We start from the raw sequence: 24,705 nt of genomic DNA, 5'->3' as shown, positions 1-24,705 counted from the left end.
ATGTTTACTTGCAAAACTAAGTAGAAATCCACAAAACAGAGAATCACTTGAAGAACGAGCCACTATAGCTTTTTCACAATATATGTAAATCAGACCATCAGGCTACATGTCTTAAGCTTATGCAGTAATGGGTCAACTTCTCTCAATAAAACTGGTGAATAAAGAAAAAGTCACAGAAGACAACCTATGTGTAATGTTAGTAACATTTCTTTCATGTTGTGAATCTGGGGGAGCATTTATTGTACAGTAATTTGCATCAGGCTTACCCATATTACTTACACTGTTTCTTTACAATGCAGGTTTTCAAATGACTTTGAACATATCTTTTTAAATTAAAAAGCTTCCTTTATTTTTCATTTATAAGGTATTTATCCCTTGTATATTCTCGTGTGGTTTTTTTTAGGAAGATGGGGCAAATTAATTTTCCTACCATGTTTACATTCAACAGAATTCTCCAATGAGTTCTTCCGTGGCCTCCCATGGAAATGCATGGATGGCTTTCCCTGATTCTTTATGTTTATATGGTTTTTTCCCCCGTGTGCACTCTTTCGTGTCCTCCCAAGACTGTGTGGTCAATGAAAGTTTGCACAACTCTCCCTACATTGAAAGTTTCTCTCTGGTATGAATTCCATGTACATGGACATCATAGGGAGTAGAGAGTTCACCATACTGTTTCTGTAAGGTTCCTCTCCAGTGTGGGTTCTTTTGTGTATTCAGAAAGAACTAGAACGAAGAACTTTCCACATTCCTTACATTGACATTGCTACTCTCCATTATGAGTTCTTTCATGGTTTCGTAAAGAACTAGAGCGAGTGAAGGCTTTACTACAGTGTTTACACTGATAGGGCTTCTCCCCAGTGTGGGTACGTTCATGGGTTCGCAATGAGCTAGGACAATCGAAGGCCTTGCCACATTCCTTACACTTACAGGGTCCATCTCCCGTGTGCTTGATCATGTGCCTCTGCACGTTGGACAGGGTGATGAAGGCTTTCCCACACTGCTCACACTCATAGGGTTTCTCTCCACTGTGAGTTCTCTCGTGCTTTTGCATAGAACTGAGATAAATGAAGGCTTTCCCGCATTGCTTACATGCATAGGGTTTCTCCCCGCTGTGAGTCCTTTCGTGCTTTTGCACAGAACTGAGGTAAGTGAAGGCTTTCCCACACTGCTTACATGCATAGGGCTTCTCCCCAGTATGACTTCTCTCGTGTTTTTGGAGGGAACAGGGAAAGCTGAAGGCTTTACCACATTCCTTACATGCGTGAGGTTTTTTCCTACTGTGACTTCTTTCGTGGTTTTGAAGGGACATGGAGGAACCGAAGGCTTTGCCACATTCCTTACATTCGTGTGGCTTTTCTCCACTGTGTATCTTCTCATGACACCGAAAGTTAGTGGGACAATCAAAGACTTTTCCACACTCTTTACACTTGTAAGGTCCATCTCCGCTGTGCTTTACCACGTGTGTTTGAAATACAGGGAGAGGAGTCAAGCTGTTCTCACAATCCTTACATTCACAGGGCTCCTCTCCCGTGTGACTTCTTTCATGTTTTCGAAAATACTTCGGACAACTGAAGGCCTTACCGCATATTTTACATTCATAGGATTTTTCCCCGCTGTGTCTCCTTTCATGATTTCGAAAGTAGATGGGACAACTATAGGTCTTTCCACATATTTTACATTCATAGGGCTTCTCGCCCCGGTGTCTCTTTTCATGACTTCTAAAGGACCTGGGGCAGCTGAAGCCTTTGCCACACTGCTTACATTCATAGGGTTTCTCTCCAGTGTGAGTCTTTTCATGTTTTCGAAAGTAATTTGGACAACTGAAGGCTTTCCCACACTTCTTGCATTCATAGGGCTTTTCTCCAGTGTGAGTTCTCTCGTGGATCCGAATGTAACTGGCGTAACTGAAGGCTTTCCCACACTGCTTACATTCGTACGGTTTCTCTCCGGTGTGAGTCCTTTCATGAATTCGACAGTAGCTGAGACAACTGAGGGCTTTCCCACAGTGCTTACACCTATAGGGCTGCTCTCCAGTGTGAGTTCGCTCGTGCTTTTGAAAGTTGTGGCGATACCGGAAAGCTTCTCCACACTGTTTGCATTCGTAGGGTTTCTCTCCAGTGTGGATCCTTTCGTGCTTTCGGATGGACTGGCAGTGCTTAAAGGCCTTCCCGCAGTGCTTGCATTTGTACGGCTTCTCTCCAGTGTGCGTCCTCACGTGCACTCGAATGGACTGGCGATGCTTGAAGGCCTTTCCGCACTCCTTACATTTATAGGGCTTCTCTTCATATTCCTGATACTCATAGAGTTTGTGGCCAGTGTGGGAGATCATGTGCCTGCTAAAGGATGAATGATGTCTGAAGACTTGTCCACAGAAACTGCATTTACGTAGCTTTATTCCAGCAGGAGTTTTCTTTATTTGCTTATGATTTGGATTCTGGCTGAAGGATTCTTCACACGGACTACCTTCTTTATTTTTACAGGGACTCTCTACCACAGGCTTGCTGTAAAAATGAGAAGCATGTTATTAATGGCTTCTTCATAATTTCATATTTATTAAGTTATTTCAACATTTTTACCATTTTCCCCCCAAAAGTGTGTTTTTTGTGTGCTTTCTGATTGTCTGAAAGTTGAGTACATGCGGACCATTCTGCAAGGAACTGATGACAGCTATGATCAAAAATGGTAACCGGGGCGCCTGGGTGGCTCAGTGGGTTAAGCCGCTGCCTTCGGCTCAGGTCATGATCTCAGGGTCCTGGGATCGAGTCCCACATTGGGCTCTCTGCTCAGCAGGGAGCCTGCTTCCCTCTTTCTCTTTGCCTGCCTCTCCATCTACTTGTGATTTCTCTCTGTCAAATAAATAAATAAAATCTAAAAAAAAAAAAAAATGGTAACCATAAGTGAGGTTTCTGAATACTTTCTCCATGTTATTATTTTTCAAGCATTGAACATCTGTCATATTAGAGAAAAAACATTTGATGAAAATACCCTAAAAATGAAAACTTGAAAATGATCTGATTTATTTGCTTCTTTTTTTTTTTAATATAATGACAAAGATTTTTCTCATGGGACAACTATTTTTTGTTCTTTTTCTTTCTTTCTCTCTCTTTTTTTTTTTTTTTTTGACTTTAAGTAGGCTCCACACCCTACTTGGGGCTTGAAACTCACCACCCTGAGATTAAGAGTTACACGCTCTAGCAACTAAGCCAGCCAGGCGCCCCCAGAGACACTGTTCTTTTTTTTTTTTTCCTTTTATAAAGATTTTATTTATTTATCCGTGAGATCCATGAGAGACAGAGAGAGAGAAAGGCAGAGGGAGAAGCAGGCTCCCCAAGGAGCAGGGAGACGAATGTGGGATTCAAACCCAGGACCCTGGGATCACGACCTGAGCCAAAGGCAGCCGCTTAACCGACTGAGCCACCCAGGCGCCCTCAGAGACAATGCTCTTATGTAAGTGGGACTCACCTTAGATTTGTCTGATGATGTTCGTACAGACTTTTACCGTTACGGTCTTCCCATTTTTCTCCTAAAATGCAGACCAGGAAAAAAATCACAAATTATAAAATATTAAAGTTTTTAAGATCCTAGATCCATGATGAACAGTCACCATGGCTGATTTATCAATATATTCCCCTTTCCACAGTTCACCTCTTGAAACAGCCCTGATGAGCAACTCATACTGGTTCACTCGTAAGTAAGAATGTCGTCATGCTTACCTACTAAGGCCAGGTTCCTGAGAGTTTCTTGCATCACATCTCTGTAGAGTTTCTTCTGGGATGGATTCAGAAGAGCCCACTCCTCCAGGCTGAAGTGCACAGTCACATCCTCAAAGGCCACTGAGTCCTGAAACATCCCACGTATGTGTACAGGAGGGTGGGGGAGACGGACGGCACTGGCGATCTCTACTCAATTCGTAAGAAACTCACAAGGGACTTTGATTTCTCAACGTTTACTCTATGCCTGGGTCATTAGACCCGTCTTCTCTGGCCACACTCAATTCCTCATGAATGTAAGAGCATCACGAACACAGGACTTTATTGCTACATTTTTACTGTGATCACTTCCAGTCTCCATGTGTCTCTACCCTCAGGGAACAGAACCCCTTGGAGAAATGCTATTCAGATAAAAGAACAGTTCCATCTTAAGACTATCAATTCTGTGGAATAGACTCGATTCTTTTGGATAGTCTTTTGGAAAAACTTCCATCTCCTCCTTAAATACCCACCACAGCACACAGCACTCCATGAAGCACAGGGTCACAAGTGCGTGATGTTTTATCAACAGAAACGGGGAAAAAGGAAGCCTTTTCTTCTATTCCCATCCCAAACATGAGAAGCCAGGAGAATCCAAAATGTTATAAGATCCAGCTGGCCACAATATCCTAAAGTCCTCCAGGTCACTATAAACAGTCACATCCAGCTGCAGGAACAACATTTTCATAGAAGAGTATAATTATAATTTGATTGTATATACGTAACACAGAATCAGTTTCAGTTTCCGTGTTCTGTCTCACTTCATGGACCAGGAAGATATTCAGAACATATAACTGAGACATGAGGAAAAGGTGAGAACACAGACATCCCCCAAATCTATATACTCGTGAGCCCCAGAGTTGCTTCCCACCAATTTTTCGCACACAAAGGCACACATACTGAGATGATAAGATACCAGAAGAGAATTTCTGACAGAACCGTGTCACTGTAACCAGACCTTGGTAACCTTGAGGAACATGTCAAGGCATGCAATTTGCAAGGGGTTTTACTGAATTCCATGATACTACTGAGAGTGAATTTGCGCATAATGTGAAACAGACAGAGTTGAACAGTGCTTTCCTCCAAAAACCCTACCAAGTCCCCTTTTCTCTGATTCCTGGTCCAAGTGATCCCCAACCAGCCACTCTGGAGGCTCTCCTCCCTACTTCACTCATTTCTAGCTCCTCTGCTGGGAAGGCAGCAGGACAGACCAGCCCAAGCCCAGGAATCCCTCAGTGGATTCGCTCCCCTAAATGCTGGTCCCTGGAAGAGATCAGTCATCCAATGGTGTCCCTGCCTAGGGAGCAGAGAAAAGCTCCCACCCACAATCCTAATTCTAGAACTGACTTAGTGGAGCGACAGCAGACGAGGAACCCCTCTCCTGTTGTGGGTTCAGGGAGTGATGAGGTGCCTGGGTCAGTCCTAATAATTCTTTCCACAATGGAACTGTAGACCAGGTTCAAAGAAAGTCCTATTAGCCAGTGTGCAGATGAGAGTGAACATTAGCAGGCCTGAGATCGCTTACCCTTAGAAATCATGGATGACAAAGTTCTTCCTTTGCTGGTATCTCGGAACTGGGATTTGGGGAGGGACCCCACCAACCCTACAGGAAAGTGTGCCTCACTGCGCCTAAAGCACTAATGCAAACATTACAGGACATGAAACTCCTATCTTCCTTTGAGTGTCTATAATTTGTTACAGGTTTGGCAAACACAGCTCCCAACAAACACTCCAGACACTGAGTCTCTACAAAGCTGCCCTGCTAGACAATAATTTGCATGTGTACTCACACCCTGTTGAAGAACTGAGCCCATCCTTTGGGATGACACTGAGATGATATTTGAAAGCTTGTTCCTAATTTATCCATGCAAATTTCAGTACCGAAGCAGACTAAAGTGTGTTTAATGATCCTCATAGAAGAATGTTAGGGGCACCTGGGTGGCTCAGTGGGTTGAAGCCTCTGCCTTCAGCTCAGGTCATGATCCCAGGGTCCTGGGATCGAGCCCCACATCGGGCTCTCTGCTCAGTGGGAGCCTGCTTCTCTCCCCGCCGCCCGCCGTCTGCCTCTCTGCCTACTTGTGATTTCTGTCAAATAAATAAATAAAAATCTTTAAAAAAGAAAAGAAAAATGTTAAAATTGTTGCTTAATGTCAAAGTAGAAGTGAACTGATGCCAATTGTTCTTTTTTTTTTTTTTTTAAGATTTTGTTTATTTATTTGAGAGAGAGACAGTGAGAGACAGCATGAGCGAGGAGAAGGTCAGAGGGAGAAACAGACTCCCCATGGAGCTGGGAGCCCAATGCGGGACTCGATCCCGGGACTCCGGGACCATGACCTGAGCCGAAGGCAGTCGTCCAACCAACTGAGCCACCCAGGCGTCCCACTGATGCCAATTGTTCTTAAGAAGAATTCAGTGTCATCCAGATGGCACCACTCCCAAATAGTATATATTTTAAGATTTATTTTTTTGACACAGAGAGAGACAGCGAGACAGAGGGAGAAATAGGCTTCCTGCTGAGCAACGGAGCCTGATGCGGGGCTCAATCCCAGGACCTTGAGATCATGACATGAGCCAAAGGCAGACACTTAATCCACTTAGCCATCCAAGAATATCCCAAGTAGTATTTTTATAGAATTCCATAATCCCCCAAACAGATTCTTTACTAGTTAACAAAAATACTCCTCCAAGCCCAACAGACAGAACAAATGTCAAGAACAAATGTTCTTCTTCTGAAGAACAAGGTGGTGGTCTACCTAACACCCAACAAGGATTTTTAAGCTATACTATTCCAGACAATACAGCACTAACCAGCAGAGCGATAAGCAGACAGACAAGGGTAGGAAGTGCCTTCAACAGGCTGGTATTTAATATGAAAAGTCAGTCAAGGGATAGCAGTCCTTGAGGCACAGTAGCAAATATCACGAACACTTTACACACAGGAAGGCTCACACTGTTAATCACTTGGAAAAATGCACTGTATTCCACAATATTCCATGGAAAATAGCCAGTTCATTCTAGATTTAAATGTGCAAGGTTCGCAGTGAGATTTTATTGACGCAGGAATAGGGAGAATTTTCCCAGAAGAAAAAGAGTTAGTAAGTAAGTAAGAGTAATCAGAAACAGCCGGGGTGCCTGGGTGGCTCAGTCCTTAAGCATCTGTCTTCAGCTCAGGTCATGTTCCCGGGGTTCTTGGACTGAGTCCTGCATTGGGCTCCTTGCTCAACGGGAAGCCTGCTTCTCCCTCTCCCTCTCTTGCTGTCTCTCTCTCTCTGTCAAATAAATAAATAAAATCTTAAAAGAAGAAACTAGAAACAGGCAAATTCTACTATATTAAAATGAAGATAATTAAGGAAACAAACAAGGAAGAGTATCAGCAGCGCCTACAATATAAAAGGTCAGCTGGCGGAGTGAAAATGAACCGATGCACATTCAAAAGGCAAAGAAGTCAAACATATTGAACAGAAGATAAAATACTGTGTATTAAAAATGTCCATCACCTCAATAATGAGGTAACAGGGAAATAAAATGTTCAGTAGAGGGGCGCCTGGTGGCTCAGTTGGTTAAAGGGCTGCCTTCACCTTAAGTCATGATCTCAGGGTCCTGGAAGCCCCATATTGGCTTGGTGGGGAGTCTGCTTCTCCCTCTGCTCATGCTCTCTTACTCACACTCTCTCTCTCTCAAATAAATGAATAAAATCTTTTTTAAAAAAATCTCGGGATACCTGGGTGGCTCAGTGGATTAAGCCTCTGCCTTTGGCTCAGGTCATGATCTCAGAGTCCTGGGATTGAGTCCTGCATCGGGCTCTCTGCTCAGCAGGGACCCTGGTTCCCCCTCTCCCTCCGCCTGCCTCTCTGACTACTTGTGATCTCTCTGTCAGATAAACAAATAAAATCTTAAAAAGAAAATCCCCAGGTGTTTCCTTAAAAAAAAAAAAAAATCCAGTAGATTCCATTTTAGTGATTAGAACAAAAATTTGTGAACAAAAAGAAACTGATCAATTTTTTTAAAAAGATTTTATTTATTTATTTGTCAGGGACAGAGGAGAGAGAGCGAGCAAGCACAGGCAAACAGAGAGGCAGGCAGAGGCAGAGGAAGAAGTAGGCTCCCTGCTGAGCAAGGAGCCCAATGTGGGACTCGATCCCAGGATGCTGGGATCATGACCTGAGCCGAAGGCAGCCACTTAACCAACTGAGCCACCCAGGTGTCCCAAAAACTGATCAATTTAATAATGTCAACTGTTGAAGACCATCATGAATTCTAAATTGTTACTTAATACTTGATGATGCAAGAATGCAGGAGGATCTGCATTCAATCCGCTGCTATTTCCTGTAAGTCTGATCAGATCACTGTCTACAGCCCAAGAATTTTTCAACAATGTCCACAGAATTTTTCACACATTTGCACTCAGAGGCTTATACAAGGATGGCATGCACTAATATCAAAGATCTGGAGGATTTATCAGTAGAACAAGAAAGCAAAGAGGACTGCCAAATATGCAGCAGGTTACCCACTGTGTGACTGTTAGGGTCGACTGCACGGGCAGGTGGACCCCCGCTGGAGATTTGGTTCAGATTCTCGAAAACTGACACATGCCTACAGGGTATGAAAGTTTCTTCTGGGGCACCTGGGTGGCTCAGTGGTTAAAACCTCTGCCTTCAGCTCAGGTCATGATCCCAGGGTCCTGGGATCGAGCCCCACATAGGGCTCTCTGCTCAGCGGGGAGTCTACTTCCTCGCACCCCTCTCTGCCTGCCTCTCTGCCTACTTGTGATCTCTGTCTGTCAAATAAATAAATAAATCTTAAAAAAAAAAAAAAAAGAGGGGCGCCTGGGTGGCTCAGTGGGTTAAAGCCTCTGCTTTCGGCTCAGGTCATGATCCTAGGGTCCTGGGATCGAGCCCCACATCGGGCTCTCTGCTCAGCAGGGTGCCTGCTTCCTCCTCTCTCTCTGTCTGCCTCTCTGCCTACTTGTGATCTCTGTCTGTCATATAAATAAATAAATCTTTAAAAAAAAAAAAAAGAAAGAAAAAAAGAGTTTCTTCCTTCCATAATTCAAGCATAGGGAGGGCATCACAGGACTGGCCTCTTAAGCAGGTAGGAAATGCGGGGAGAGAGCAAGGAAAGCAGCCTGGCATGGCTGGGGTGGGCTAGGGTGAGAGGTGGGGGGCAGGGACACAGGAGTGGAATAAATCATTTGCCGAAACCAAAGGAAGGAGCACCCAGGCTGTTTGGTCCCCTTGTACAGGTGTGGGGCACAAGGCAGGGGAAGGAGAGATGAGGGTTCAAAGATGTCAGCGGTCAAACATCAGAAGAGGAGTCACAGCCTTCTGGTCTCCGGCTGGACATGTTTAGAAGCTGGAGTCTAGTCCTCAAAAGACAAATGCCAAAAAACCTGAAATTGACAACTCTTTCATCACAGAACTGAGGTACCATGGTAAGCACTGTCTCCAAAATTAGAGACAAAAAGTAGACATTTAAAAATATGTTGGGAAGGGGCATCTGGGCGGCTCAGTGGGTTAAGCTTCTGCCTTCGGCTCAGGTCATGATCTCAGGGTCCTGGGATTGAGCCCTGCATATGGCTCTGTGCTCAGCAGGGAGTCTGCTTCTCCCACTCTGCCTACTTTTGATCTCTGTCTACTTTTGATCTTTGTCAAATAAATAAAATATTTTTTAAAATAAATAAATAAAAATAAAAATATGCCAGGAATATTCTAGGCTTCTTAACAAGGCATGTCTTCTGGGGGCCTTGGTGGCTCAGTCATTGAGCGTCTGCCTTTGGCTCAGGTCATGATCCCAAGGTTCTGGGATCCAGCCCCAAATGAGGATCCCTGATCAGCGGAGAAGTCTGCTTCTTCTCCCTCTAATGCTACCTCTGTTTGTGCTGTCAAATAAATGAATTTAAAAATCTTAACAAAACAAAATGAAACAAAAAGGCCTGACTTCAAAACAATCTATTTCACCAGAGCGTCACTGACTGGGATTCTCGCAGAGCCTCTCTGACCTGGGAGGAAGGAAACAGCCAACCTGAGGCTCTTCCAGCCTTTTCCACAAGGTAGAATACTTGTGAGGACGATAGGGTTTTTAATCCTCTGCCTAATACCCAACATGCAGTGACTGTTCAATGTCATTTCTCTCTGTGTCACCAAATAGGGGTCACATGGGTTCAGTTCAAGTCCAACACTAACACCCAGAGTTTGCGTCCGACTCTGCAGGTGAAGGGCTCAGTCCCACACACTGGTGGCCCCATTCCAGATGCCAGCCACAGACGGGGAGCCCAGGCTGCTGGTATCTGTGCCCAACTGCCTACACACTCAGGTTCCCTCCGAGTGCCATCACGTCTGGTAAGTTCCCGGATCAACGGTAAGAACTCCCCTGAAGTATGCTGATGTGCTCTAAAGGATACAGCATAGGAACAAAGGTAGCGATGCATAGATCAAAGTAAGGGGGTCATACTGGTGAGGGGGATGGGGGGGCGGGGGTTGCTGGCTGTAGACCAGTGCTCTCTGACACGCTTACCTCCCAGCACCAGTATGTGTTCACCAACCTGGAGACCCTCTGATTCGGGTCTTTATGGATTTTGATGGAGATTTCATTAAATGGACACAATTTGTTAGATCACTGGCCACTGGTCATTAACAGCTCTAAAGCTCCTGTCCTCTCTCCAGAGATGGGGAGCCGGGGCTCAAAGTCCCATGCCCTCAATCAAGGCTTCATGTTCCTGGTGTCCAGTCCCATCCAGAAGCTATCTAGGAGATGACCAAGAGTTACCTCTTTATTTTAAAGATTTTCTTTATTTATTTCGCAGACAGAGATCACAAGTAGGCAGAGAGACAGGCAGAGAGAGAGAGGAGGAAGCAGGCTCCCTGCTGAGCAGAATGTTACCCCTTTATTTAAAAAAAAAAAAAAAAAAAAAAGGACACAATCACCCTTATCACTCAAGTAATTCCAAGGGCTTCAAGAGGTTTTTCTTACAAGCGGTTTTTCTTAGGAACTAAGGACAAAGATGACATACCTTTCTCACTATACCACAGAAGGTCAAGTCCAGGTACACAGGCTCACAAGAGACTGAGAATGAATCACTGGAGTGGAGAATGCTTCCTCTCTGCCCACACCGCCTCTATATCAACTGGACTCGATTTTCTTTTTTCTTAAGATTTTATTTATTAATTACAGAGCCAGAATAAGAGAGAGAACACAACAAGCACTGGAGAGCTAAGGAGGAGAAGCAAGCTCCCCGCTGAGCAGGGAGCCCGATTCCGGGCTCAATCCCAGGATGCCAGGCTCATGACCTGAGCCGAAGGCAGACACTGAATGACTGAGCCACCCAGGTGCCCCACCAACTGAACTCTTGTTTAATAACCTTCCCTGAAAGAACTAGACGTTTTTTGGTAACATCAAAAAGAATGATTTTACCTGGCTGGCTCAGTGGGTTAAGCCTCTGCCTTTGGCTCAGGTCATGGTCTCAGGGTCCTGGGATGGAGCCCAGCATCAGACTCTCTGCTCCACAGGGAGCTTGCTTCCCCCTCTCCCTCTGCCTGCCTCTCTGCCTACTTGTGATCTCTCTCTGTCAGATAAAGGAGCCTGCTTCCTCGTCTCTCTGTCTGCCTCTCTGCTTACTTGTCATCTCTTTCTCTGTCCAATAAATAAATAAAATCTTAAAAGAAAAAAGAAGAACAAGAATGCAAGGATGTCCCCTCTCACCAATCCTAGACCACCTTGTACGAGAATTCTTAACTAATGCAATTAGACCCAAAAAGGAAAAAAACAAGAAACAAACAAACAAAATGACGGTATGCAGACTGGGAAGCAAGAAATAAAACTTTTTAAAAGTAAATCAAAATCAAACTGGTTTTGTGGGGTGCCAGGGTAGCTCAGATGGTTAAGCGTGTCTGCCTGTGGCTTGGTTGTGATCTCCAGGTCCTGGGATCAAGCCCAGCATCTGGCTCCCAACTCAGCAAGGAGTCTGCTTCTTCCTTTCCCTCTCCACCTGCTCAGGCTCTATCAAATAAATAAATAAAATCTTTAAAAAAATCAATCAACCAATCGATCAGTTTTTGTGGCAAAAGACAAGCCAGTGTACAGAGAAAATCTCCAAGAATCCCAAGTGACAGGAAAATCCCTTTTCTTTTCCTTGTTTTTTTTTTTTTTTAAAGATCTTATTTATTTGTCAGAGAGAGAGAAACAAAACACGAGTGCACAGGCAGGGGAAGCAGCAGGCAGAGAGAGAAGCAGGCTCCCTGTTGAGCAAGGAGCCCAATGTGGGACTCGACCCCAGGACCCTGGGATCATGACCTGAGCTGAAGGCAAACTCAACTGACTGAGCCACCCAGGCGTCCCAAGAAAAACCCTTTAAACTACAGCTGACCCTTGAAAAACTCAGGAGTTAGAGGCACTGACCCTTAGGCAGTCAAATATCTGGGTTTAACTTCTGATTGCCCAAAAACGTAACAACCTACTATTGACCAGAAGCCTTACTGACAACATGAAATCAATTAACATGTAATTTTTATGTCACAGGTACTATATAATATAATCTTCCACTGAAGTAAGCTGGAGTAAACATGAATAAAATCGTTAAAAAAAAAAAAACTTACTGAAAAAAAATCTGCCAAGAGGTAGGCCCGGCTGGGCCAGATCAAGTCCCGACCCAGGGTGGGGGTGGGAGGGGTTGGATAAGTGGCTGTGGGCCTGGCCCCAGGATGGCAGCCACAGGTCAGGCCTGAGGCTGGCGACAGCAGCCGGGAGGCACAGAACAGCAGCCACGCCCGCCCAGAGCTGCACCACAGGCCCAGGCCTGCCGGGTGTGTTGGGAGAGAAGGTTCCCAGTTGGGCCTGGGAGGGGTCCAAGGACTGAAGCTGTCCGATGGCAACCCCAGAGGCCAACTTGCTTGTCTAGGACTCAGTGGGTGGGGCACTGGGGTGGGCCTTTGGGTGCAGGGTTGACCCTGCCTCTGGGCAAGTTCCCCCACTTCAGTCCAGCCTCCTGAAGCCCGGCACCAAGTACTCCGCCTGACCACCCGGTCAGTACACAGGTAAGCTGCAGCCCTGTCCAATTCCAGGGTCCCCAGGGACTTCTGAGAGCCTGACAGCTCTCCACTGGTACTCAGAAGGCAACAAGCACTACCTCTGTGCCTATCACTTGGTGCATGCAGTCCAGGCGAGACTGGTGTGGACAACTGTAAATAAACGCCTGTGGCTTTTGCTATCACATCTTTAAAAAAAATTTTTAAATCCGCATACCCACAGAGTTCAAACCCATGTTCTAGGGTCCACTGCACCAAGACAGCAAGGAAAGGCTCAAGGACAAAATATTCATATACACAAAATGTCCATATATAGGGGCACCTGGGTAGCTCAGTGGGTTAAGCCTCTGCCTTCTGCTCAGGTCACGATCTCAGGGTCCTGGGATGGAGCCCCATATGGGGCTCTCTGCTCAGCAGGGAGTCTGCTCCCCCCCCCCTCTCTGCCTACTTGTGATCCCTCTCTCTCTGTCAAATAAATAAAATCTTTTTTTAAAAAATGTTCATATGTAAGGGGTGCCTGGGTGGCTCAGTGAGTTAAAGACTCTGCCTTCAGTTCAAGTCATGATCTCAGGGTCCTGGGATGGAGTCCTGAATCTGGCTCTCTGCTCAGAAGGGAGCCTGCTTTCCTTCCTCTCTCTCTGCCTGCCTCTCTGCCTACTTGTGATCTCTTGCCTGTCAAATAAATAAATAAACTCTTAAAAAAAAGAAAGAAAGAAAGACCCAAAAGAGAAAAAAAAAAAAAGTTTGTTTTCATTAAGATGAAAAACCCCTGCTCAGAAAAAGACCATTAAGACGAAAACAAGCCACGGACTGGCGGAAAACTTTGTAAATCACTTACCTAATAAAGGGCTGGTATCTAAAACATCCAAAGAACTCTTAAAATTCAACAGAAGACAACAACCTGATTAAAAATGGGACCTGGGGGTACCTGGGTGGCTCAGTGGGTTAAAGCCTCTGCCTTCAGCTCAGGTCACGATCCCAGGGTCCTGGGATTGAGCCCCACATCAGGCTCTCTGCTCAGCAGGGAGCCTGCTTCCTCCTCCCTTTCTGCCTGCTGCTCTGCCTATTTGTGATCTCTGTCTGTCAAATAAATAAATAAAATCTTTAAAAAAAAATTATAAAAAATGGGAACTGGATCTGACCATGCACTTCTGCGATGATACAGAAATGGCTGTGAAGCATAGGAAAACAATGTGAAAATCCCCTGTCATTGGGAAATTGCACAGAAAAGAATTACGACCAGGCTCTTGGTGAAAACCTGGACAGTTGTTTTTTGGCTTGTCTGTTTGTTGTAATGCAAGCTCCTGAATTAAACACTGACTGCTAAGGCATTCACTTCAAAGATGGCCATTTCAAACAAACACCCTGCCAGTCCGCTCTTCACTAGATACAGAACAGGCAGCTCAGCAATGAAGGATCCTTTGTTGTAAACATCTTGATTGATTTCACTCTTTAGGCCACTTGTTTCTTCTCTTCCTGCACTTTAAATTCTCCTGTTTGAAATTCACCAACCAAAAGAAAGCATGTGAAACCCTAGGTGCCCATTCCTACCCCCAATGAAGGCAGACCCGGGTCTCTTGTGTGCCCCTGGCTCCCCACCCCCCAGCTAACTCCAACTCCCTGTGTGACCCCAGATGTGCTGTGTATTTAACAGGTTCCCTAAGTAACAAATCCGTTTTTCTCAAGTCCCCTGATGGTTAGCGCTGCAAGGTGTCTTGCAGTCCAAAGAACCACAAAGCCAGTCCAACCACAACACTGGGGACTGAAAGGCTGGAACAGGCACAGAACAGCCGGCGTAGCTGGCCGGATTGCACACCTGCCCTCGAGACTCACTAAGAGAAATGCCCTTCACCTGCAATTTGCTTACTGAGCACCTAACTCAGGGAGCTTCCACCACCTGGGGGGGAGCACGACTTGCTGGGAGTCTGTGACACTGCGAGTGCTCTTACACACCACACTGCCTCTGTTGTGCACAGCGCGGCTGGTAGCCAACCCGAAAGGTCACAGCTGCCACGCTCATCAAACAATCTTCCTGGAGCAGCTTGAGTGAGGCCTTCTGTGCTAATGAGACAATCAGACCAGTAATCTAAAGGCCTTAATTGACTATTAGTATGCATTAGGGTCCTCCACGCCTCAAGCCCAGGAGAGCTAAGACGGGGGAACTGAATCACAAGACTACTGTCACATCCCAAGGAGAGGCTCTAGGCTAAAGGCAGGAAGAAAATACTCCCAGGTATGAGCAGTTCGGGGAACTCCACCTGAGACCACAGAGTCTGGGGGATCACGCCGGGACTACGGGGCCTAAACCCGGCAGGGGGGAAACAGTCCTGCAGGCAGAAACCAACGGCACCACCAGAGGAAAAATACAACAAGGGCCTCCGGCCTCTGTGTCGCCACTTCATCACTGCTGTGGCTCTTCATCCACTGACCGGATGGGATACAGGCCCCACTCGTGGCATAATGTTGCTAAAATATTAATGAACAATACAAATGTCATCAACATCTGGTAGGAGCACCTAAGAACTCCCGGGTAAATGCAAAAGCCCATGGACATTTCCTGGGTGTTACTCAAGGCCATGCAAACCAACAGGCCAACAGTCTGGCCTCTTAAGCCTCAGCATGGCTTTTCTCAAAGCTCCTGTGCATATGACACCGGTGGAGGCCGACCTCAATCCAAGAGAAACCCCTTGGGACACCCTGGAGAGGAAAACTGCTAGCTGTGAGGGCTCACAGTGACGTCATCCCGAAGTGCCGACAACCACACACCAGATGAAGGTAACAGGAGAAAAATCAAGAAGTAGAAACTGAAATAAAAAATTACACTTAAAAAAAAAAAAAACCAAACACAACTACACTTTAACTAAAATTCAAACCTTTCTTGAAGATTTTGTGCAGCAGGAAGGAGACAGGGGAATTACTTGGCTAATGGCGGGTTTTTGATTATCTGGAACAGGCGCTGAATTCTTACCCACAGCTGCCAAAATACATTAACGGGCTGGTATCTCCAAAGCCCCGAAAATCCATTAAGTTTCTTCAAGATCCATCCGGGCTCTATGCTGCTTTCCACTGAGATACCACAGATCCTAAGCTCCCTCAGCTTCCGTCCCACCAAACACCAAGAATCCGGAGAGGATTATCAAGGCTGCTGCTGAGGAGGAAAGAGGAAATGGGGAAGGCAAAGGCTCCCAGCGCCACCAACATTCATACCAGAGACCTTCTCCCGACTTGGGATGTGCTGCCTCGCTCCAGCTCCATCCTGACAACACACTGATCACACTAAGATTCACAGTGAACGGAAAATATTAAAGGAGCCCACTTCCTGCTGTGCAAAACTGGTCTGGTTCTCAGGGCTTACTAATTCCTCAACCTAAACTCTTCATTTCCAATCCTCTGACCCTGAGTCCAGAGAATTATTCCTCGCAGGGCGCTCCCCCTAATTATAGGATGGCACTACCACATTTTAATTGGAACTGTCAAAACCACCCACAAGGCACTGAACTCCTAGGAGAAAGCTCTTATTTTCTTTCACTGTCCCTTGAAGCTGTAAATCTTACCATGCCTTTGAAATTAAACACCCCAGGAGGTAACTAAAACTGCCCAGCATCTTTTGCAGAGAGAAAGAGAGAGATGACACTGATTATTAGGCTTATCCAGTATGTTAAATTACATGCAAAGCATCTTCAAGTCAGTGATGACAAACTTTCTCAGGTCACAAGGTATAGGTCAATGTTAGTAAAAATAAGTGTTCTAGAAATTACACGAAATTCCTAAAAATCTGCCATGCCCTGCTATCATGTAATCACCTGTAATTCTAGTTATTACCCTGTTATGTTGTGTGCCACAGAAATAAATTTTCTGGGCAACTGCAGTACAATGAACTCTCATCGGATCTTTAACCATAGTTGTTCTTTTTTTTTTTTTTTTTAAGATTTTATTTATTTATTTGACAGACAGAGATCACAAATAGGCAGAAAGGCAGGCAGAGAGAAAGAGAGCAGGAAGCAGGCTCCCCACGGAGCAGAAAGCCCGATGTGGGGCTTGATTGATCCCAGGACCCTGGGATCGTGACCTGAGCCTAAGGCAAAGGTTTTAACCCACTGAGCCACCCAAGTGCCCCAACCATGGCCATTCTTAAGTCTCTTGTCACTTACAGGCAGCTGTTTTACTCTGATCCCTTTTCAAAAGTGCTTCATCCTCAGAGGTATTCATGGAAAGGGCTCTGACAAGTACTCTAGAATACAGGCTTCTGGTAACTTTCAGATCAGTGCACTGAACTGGGTAAGAATTTACAGTGTTCTCTAAAGAAAAAACTGGATCCGGAAATCTACTAACCAAAGACGAAGAGCAAGAATTAATTATATCTGGCTGAGCGAACTGATAAAGATGATTATAATTTTTATGACTTTTGTTTAAAACACTGGGATGTTTTGGGTGCTTGGGTAGCTCAGTTGGTTAAGCAACTGCATTCAGCTCAGATCATGATCCTGGAGTCCCAGGATCAAGTCCCGAATAGGGCTCCCAGCTCAGTGGGGAGTCTGCTTCTTCCTCTGACCTGCTCCTCTCTCGTGATCTCTCTCTCTTCAAATAAATAAATAAAATCTTTTTTAAAAAATAAAATACTGGGATTTTTTAATCTTTTGTTTTCCCGGTATAAGGAAAGGTCACTTCCAGGCAGGTGCAGGAACTTTGGGGTATTTTAAGGATCTTGAGAAGAGAGGAATTAACACAAGTCAATACATGTTGCACGCAAAGTCCCACAGTGAAGTCCTAGACTTGGATTCCCAGCCGCAAGAGATTTTTGAAAGTTCAGGGGCGCCTGGGTGGCTCAGTGGGTTAAGCTGCTGCCTTCGGCTCAGGTCATGATCTCAGGGTCCTGGGATCGAGCCCCGCGTCGGGCTCTCTGCTCAACAGGGAGCCTACTTCCTCCTCTCTCTCTCTGCCTGTCTCTCTGCCTACTTGTGATCTCTGTTAAATAAATAAATAAAATCTTTAAAAAAAAAAAAAAAGAGATTTTTGAAAGTTCAAACTGAGATTCTTTATGAAAAGTTCCAACAGAGCAGACTTAAGACATTCTAGGTGCCTGGGGGCTCAGGTCATGATCACAGGGTCCTGGGTTTGAGCCCTGAGCAGGGCTCCCCTGCTCATCCGGCAATCTGCTTGTCCTCTGCCCCTCCCCACCCTGCTCATGTGCTCGCTCCTGCTCCCTCTCTCAAATAAATAAAATATTTTAAGAAAGTAATTCTAGGGATGCCTGGGTAGCTCAGTGAGTTAAAGCCTCTGCCTTAGGCTCAGGTCATGATCCCAGGGTCCTGGGATCGAGCCCCGCATCGGACTTTCTGCTCCGTGGGGAGCCTGCTTCCTGCTCTCTTTCTCTCTGCCTGCCTCTCTGCCTATTTGCGATCTCTGTCTGTCAAATAAATAAATAAAATCTTAAAAAAAAAAAAAAAAAAAGAATGGCCATAGTTAAAGATCCAATGAGAGTTCATTGTATTGCAGTTGCCCAGAAAGTTTATTTCTGTGGCACACAACATCTGCTCAGCAGGGAGCCTGCTTCCCCTCCCCATGCCCCACCCCCACCGCCTGCCTCTCTGTCTACTTGAGATCTGTCAAATAAATAAATAAAATCTTAAAAAAAAAAAAAAGACATTCTATACAATCAATCACTATTCCTACTGCACTTATGTAAATACCAGACCAAATTTATTAAAACTAGACTTAATCTGCAAACAAATTAGTTTCACTATGATTACCTTTGATAGCAATGGGGGGTGACTATACAGAGAAAAATTAAGTCATTAATAAACCTTTATAGATATTATAGATTCTAGTTATGCTCATGGTCTCTGAGATTTTGCTCTCTACCTATGAACTGAACTGGATGTTAAATTCTTGTTTCCTCCAATATCTAGCTACAACTCTCCAAACTAACGTTTCCCATTTTTTTTCCCACTCAGCTGGTATTTTTTTGCCCACTCGGCTTGGAATCACTGAGAACTAAAACTACCCTTTCCCCAAATGCACGCAAGTTAACGTGGGACAATTCGATATAAACTTGATGGAAGCCACTCCAACAGCTCATATGCGCCTGGTCAATATCCACACCGGTGCTGAGGGCCGGGCCACTCAGAAAGATCACAGAACATTCAAACTACAAAGCCAGACAATCTACCAGCCTGCCCCTGCCTGCCCTCACTCTCCATCTATAAAGACGCTTGGATCCCAATACCTACAGGCATCCTGACCGGCTGCCTCCAGAACTCAGAAACTGGAATTCGAATCTGCTCCAATATTAACCAGTTTTTCTTGTTTCCACAGAACTACCTCTTACTAAAACCTGCTGCAAATACTCGTACACCATGCAGGCCAAACTTTGGGAGCCCACCTGCATCGCTGCCTCCTGAAATGTGACACAGACCACCTTTAACAGAACTGATCCATTCTCAGGAGTAAGAACCTAGATCAACGAGCTAAGTAAAGAGCCATCTACCAACTCAGGCCGAGTTCAAACCTACTTACACCAGATGGCCCATGATGTTAAATAAAATATTCCACAATATTACCCAATTCATACAGATTTCCAGGGCCCGTGAGATCACTGACGGAGTTTTACTGTAAGACTCTTCAAGTTTGGGACGATGGTTATGGACTAGACTTCAGACTATCAGTGCCTGTTCAATTAGTACAGAATTTGCTACTAGAATCCTACACAGAGCTGTATTTTCTGGGTTTGGAGAAACCCAACCTAACCAGGCAGTCAGTTAAGGTCCCCCGCAGTGAGTGCTCCGTGTGCATCACAGGGCGGGATTGTAATGTAAGGCTGGCCAGTCTGGGGTTTTTGTCTTTTTTGTAATGCAAGTGCCTGACCCAAGCTTTGATTGCGGAGGCATTCACTTCAAAGGGGCACCCACTTCAAAGACTGTATCTAGAATAAACACATTGCCAGCCACATGACTAGATAAAGAGCCAAACCTCCTTTGTTTTAGAGATCTTGGTTGATTAAGATAACTGGCCATTCAGGCTACTTCTTTTTTCTCTTGTGATTTAAATTCCTGTTCTTAAGTTTTTAAATTCAACAATAATGAGGAGCCAGTCGACCCACAGACCCCATCACCGCCACCAACCCCTACTCTGATAAAATAAGAACACAAGCCTGTGTGCTGTCTCTCTCTACTGGAGACAAGGATGTGTAGCCCTGGGTGTGCTGTCTAGTTTCTAGATCCTCTAAGTTCTACAAATAAATTTTTTTTTCAAAGTTTACTGGTGGTTACTGCTAAAAGGAGTCTTGCAAGCATAACAGGAGCCACAAGGACCAGTCCAAATCAACAATTGGTACAAACAAGCTGAGACCAGCACAAATTATATAGGTAAACGAGGAGGCCTGGCTGGCCTGGACGGTAGAGCATGTAACTCCTGATCTTGAGGTTTTGAGTTCAAGTCCAATGTTGGGGGTAGAGTTTACTTTAAAAAACTACAACAACAACAACAACAAAACCACATGGGCAAATGGACATACAATCACTGGTAAATCCATAGGATGATATATTCTTCAGTTATAAAAAGAAATGAGATTACAAAGCCAACAACACAGGGAGAAAACTTGAAATCCTATTCCTAAGCGGAAGATGCCAATGTGACAAGTATCTGGGAAAGATCAAAGTAAAAGACAGAAAAGATCTTAGTTGCCATGAATCAGGGAGCCCATGTGATTTTTAGGACAATGAAAATATTCTATATATTACAGAAGTGATGAAAATATGTCTTTTCATATTAGCTGAAGACCCGAGATTGTATGAGTCAACCCTAATGTAAACCACATCCAGGTTGGTGCATCAAATTTAACAAATGCACGAAAGTAATACAAGGCATAAAATAAACAAGAGGGGCGCCTGGCTGGCTCAGGTGAAAGAGCACGTGACTCTTGATCCCAGGGTCATGAGTTCAACCCCCACGTTGGGTTTAGAGATTACTAAAAAAATTAACGTTTTTTTAAAATGCTCTTAAAAGGGGTGCCTGGGTGGCTCAGTGGGTTAAAGCCTCTGCCTTCGGCTCAGGTCATGATCCCAGGGTCCTGGGATCGAGCCCTGCATCGGGCTGTCTGCTCCACGGAGAGCCTGCTTCCTCCTCTCTCTCTCTCTACCTGCCTCTCTGCGTACTTGTGATCTCTGTCTGTCAAATAAATAAATAAAATCTTAAAATGCTCTTAAAAAAAAAAAGTGTGAGTGTGTGTGTGTATGAGAGAGAGAGAGACAGAGAGACTGTGTCCAGGCAGAAGAGTTATATGGGAAATCTCTGCACTTTTTTCTTTTTTTTTTTTTTCTCTGCACTTTCTGATCAAGTTTTCTGTAAACATAACTGCTCTTTAAAAAGAAGTCAAGCCTACAAGGCAGCAAAAAAAAAAAAAAAAAAAAGATGAAGACAGATGCTTTAACATCCATCCCTGATGACAGAAACAGAACATCTTTTATTTAATTAATCTGAACTCGGGTTTCAATAACCCACTATGGGGGCGTGTGGGTGGCTCAGTGGGTTAAAGCCTCTGCCTTCGGCTCAGGTCATGATCCCAGGGTCCTGGGATCGAGCCCCACAGCGCCCCACATCGGGCTCTCTGCTCAGCAGGGAGCCTGCTTCCTCCTCTCTCTCAGCCTGCTTTTCTGCCTACTTGTGATCTCTGTCTGTCAAATAAATAAATGAAATCTTTTAAAAAAAAACATAACCCACTACGATGCTCTTTGAGGCCTGCATCCTGAGACTTGAAAGAGAGAAGGAACTTCCACTCAAAGCCTTGTTCTACAGCCCAGCTCCACAAACGCTGAGAAGACATGAAAAGCTGAGCCCCAACACATACAAGAGCGGTGCTGTGGTCCCTAAACTAGATGGAACTCCCACTGATTTTCACTCGGGTACGCCCAAGGAGCAACCCAGGGAGCCTGACGGTCAGGGAAAGGGGGGGGGGCCCCCTCCAGCACCACGGTATCTCATCTTTTTTCACAATGTAGCCTGAGGCTACATAGCAATACACAAACTAAAAATGAAAAATGACTTAACACGTAAAGATGAACGGAAACAGGCACGTTCTTCTCCCATCTTGATGTTCACTTGGCTAAACAAACCACAAATTCTACTTGGTTTCCCTAATTTTCTAGCTTTCCTCATACCAAAATGGAGTATGTCTCTGAGAACTTAAGTCCATTCACCTCCAATCTTGAGGTTCTCTTGCTTAGACGGAACACAAATTCTACTTGGCTTCCCTAGCGTTCTAGCTTTCTACCTTATCTCTCAATCAACTGACAGCCCAGGAGCCCAAGTGCTGAGGGAAACCGGAGCCAAAGCGCTGCACTGTTGGATCAGGAAAGAATCCAGGAAATAAACATGGGACTCAGCACAGAGGGGCAGCCGGCTTCCCCCAGGACAGAAGGGAAGGCACGTTCAGAAGGTTCCACATTCTAGACTCATCCTGTGGGGACAGAAGTCCCAGAGTGGGTCAGTCCCTGGTGAGGCAGGGCTGGGGCACCTGAGCTGCCACAGGCATGAACCCTGGGAGCCCTGCACGCCCTCCCCTCCCCAGGGTGAAATGGAACTGCTCCCTCCCTGTGGCTTCCATTCTCCCGAATGAGGAAACTCTCACCAGGATTCAGTTCAAGGTTCTCAGCCCAACAACTTCCCCATTCACTGATCCTTACCCAGAACACAGAACTCCAGACTCCCAGACTTTCTGGATATACCTAATTTATACTCAGAGCACACCTACATAGCTACAACTTCCAAAAGGCATCACCCCCACCTACCCACTGATCCCTAACCTCCGATGGGTGTGAGCAAACAGAACACCTGCAGGGAGAAGCAGAAGGAGGGGGGTGCGGGGGGGGGGGACGACAACTGGGCCTTCAAGCACTTGCCTTCGTAGCTTAAGGGGGTCTTCGTTTAAGGGGCACCTGACTGGCTCAGTCCGTAGAGCATGCAACCCTTGATCTTAGGGGTTGTAAGTTCAAGCCCCAGGGTAGGCACAACAAAACAAAACAGAATCTAATAAGGGGGTCTTAGCTTAGAGACACTAACCTCAATTTCTGCTTCCCCCTGAAAGTGGCTTGGAAACCACTGATATTTTAAATCACATGAACCCACAGTTTGAAGAGTCCAGCAAAATCACTCAAACCCGGTGTTTATGTAGGAAAAAGAAGAAAACTGAAAGGCCCTCCGCTAGTTCAACAAGAACCCTCACAAGTAATTCTTGCATTCCTGGGGCGGGGGGGAAAAGTGTTAATTATTATTTCCGTGGCAAGTAACTGCTCCAGGAACTTAAATCATACTTGAACACTTCAGGTCTGCAAATCTAAGCCCTGAAAATCCATTTCAACTCACCCAAAATAAGAGATCTCAGAATATTACTAGCTACACTGGGAGGGGGAAAATGGGGGGAAACAGAATTTTTAACACATGCAATGCAGTACATTAGTTATTTTTCTGAAATTACCCCTCTCTCTCGCCTCTTTGGAAATACTTCATACCGTGTTTGAAGCTCTACTGAGTACACGAAGTTTTATACATTGAAAAACGAAGACTAAAATCAAGTGAATAAATCTTTTAAAAGCGACTTACTCAGAGAGGGGCAGCGCTGACCTGGAACTGTGCTGACAGGACAGAACACCCGGGAAAGTCTCAAGGAGGTACACCGCCACCCCAAGTACTTCCCACAGGATGTCTGTGCCCAGGAAAGATCCTGGGGGGGAGAGGCACGAAGATTTCATACAAAAGCAGTTCCAGGTGATTATTCTCGGCGTTTCTCTCAAGTAAAGCATCCACACAGGAAAAATAAAATTAAAAAAAAAAAAAAAAAACAGCTATTCACTGACTGTGGCTAAATAATGAACAGGTAAAATAGTGGGTCTGTTTGAAACACACCCATGGGATCGATGGTTGACAACCACACAGTGAACTGGGAAAGGGAAGCTGGCGTTAGGGAAGGCGGGAAGGAACTGGGAAAGTGGGTTTTATTGCCTGCCCAAGGGGCAGCGGGGCTGGGGGGACAGGGTCAGAGGGTTCAGACCCTTGCTTCCCAAACATTTGTAAGTGCAGGAGGAAACGGGCCCCCCGTGGGGGAAAAGAAGGGCCTGGGGACCCCAGAGACCACAGCGCCTCCCACGCACGAACGAGAACGAGTGAGTCACGACGGGTCCCCTGACGAGCCTCCCCGCGGTCACCGCACAACAGGAGGAGACGCGGCTGCGGGCGCAGAGCTGCCCTGACCATCCAGGGCCGAAGTCACCGCGCACAGAACGGGGCAGCCCGGACGCCAGGGTCCCCGCTGCCGGGCCGGCGCGCAAGCTGCGCGCCGCAGGGGACCGAGGTCCCAGGGGCGCCACCAAAGACTCGGGTCCGCGGATTCCGGAGATGACCGCGGGGGTCCCGCCACAGCCGGTTCCGACCGGTTCCAACCGGCCCCTCAGCGCCCGTCTCCTCACCCCACCAGGCACGCTCACCATCTCTCGGTTTCCTGGGTCCCCCGGCGGCCCCCCTGGAATACGGGCGCACGGGAGAGCGCCCAGCATGAAAGAAACAGCAGCGGAGCAACGTGGCACCTTTAAATACAGGCGACCCGCGATCCCCCAGGGAGACTGAAAGGAGCAGCGACGTCCGGGGTGGTTGCGGCGTGTCGCCCCACCCACCGCCTCGCCTCCGCCGCCTCTGATTGGACAGTTCGCAAGGCCTCGCCCCCTCACGCCTGAGTGACAGCGGGGCCGGAGGTTAGATGACTGAGCCTAACGCCGGCGAGAAAGCGCTCGGTGGGCGAATGCGCGCGGGGAAACGTAGCGCTGCCAGTGGGTTTCTAAAACTCTCACCCTTCTCTGCAAACACAGACAGACGTGACTCTCCAGACGCAATGAGTCTCGCTCCATTTTGGTCTTTGAGTGTTGAACAGCCAGAGTCTGACATGGCAC

At 46.0% G+C, this 24,705-nt stretch overlaps 1 protein-coding gene across 2 annotated transcripts; it reads right to left on the bottom strand.

Moving 5' to 3' along the window:
- Window positions 1-324: 324 nt before the first annotated feature.
- LOC309864790 (uncharacterized protein) lies at window positions 325-24,455 on the bottom strand. 2 transcript variants are annotated; one of them, XM_082730605.1, is made up of 5 exons: window positions 24,247-24,292; window positions 23,366-23,486; window positions 3,714-3,840; window positions 3,463-3,523; window positions 325-2,501 (listed from the first exon to the last, which is right to left on the bottom strand). In XM_082730605.1, the coding sequence occupies exons 3-5, from the start codon at window positions 3,745-3,747 to the stop codon at window positions 764-766; spliced, it is 1,833 nt and encodes a 610-aa protein (XP_082586731.1). In that variant the 5' UTR covers window positions 3,748-3,840; window positions 23,366-23,486; window positions 24,247-24,292; the 3' UTR covers window positions 325-763. The 2 variants fall into 2 exon arrangements, with proteins under 2 accessions (XP_082586731.1, XP_082586730.1); XM_082730604.1 differs by lacking the exon at window positions 23,366-23,486 and having other exon boundaries at window positions 24,247-24,455.
- Window positions 24,456-24,705: the final 250 nt, after the last annotated feature.

Source organism: Mustela nivalis, assembly GCF_964662115.1.
Source record: "Mustela nivalis genome assembly, chromosome: 1".
In the NCBI taxonomy this organism is placed as follows: domain Eukaryota; kingdom Metazoa; phylum Chordata; class Mammalia; order Carnivora; family Mustelidae; genus Mustela; species Mustela nivalis.
This window is presented reverse-complemented; position numbering and strand designations above follow the sequence as displayed.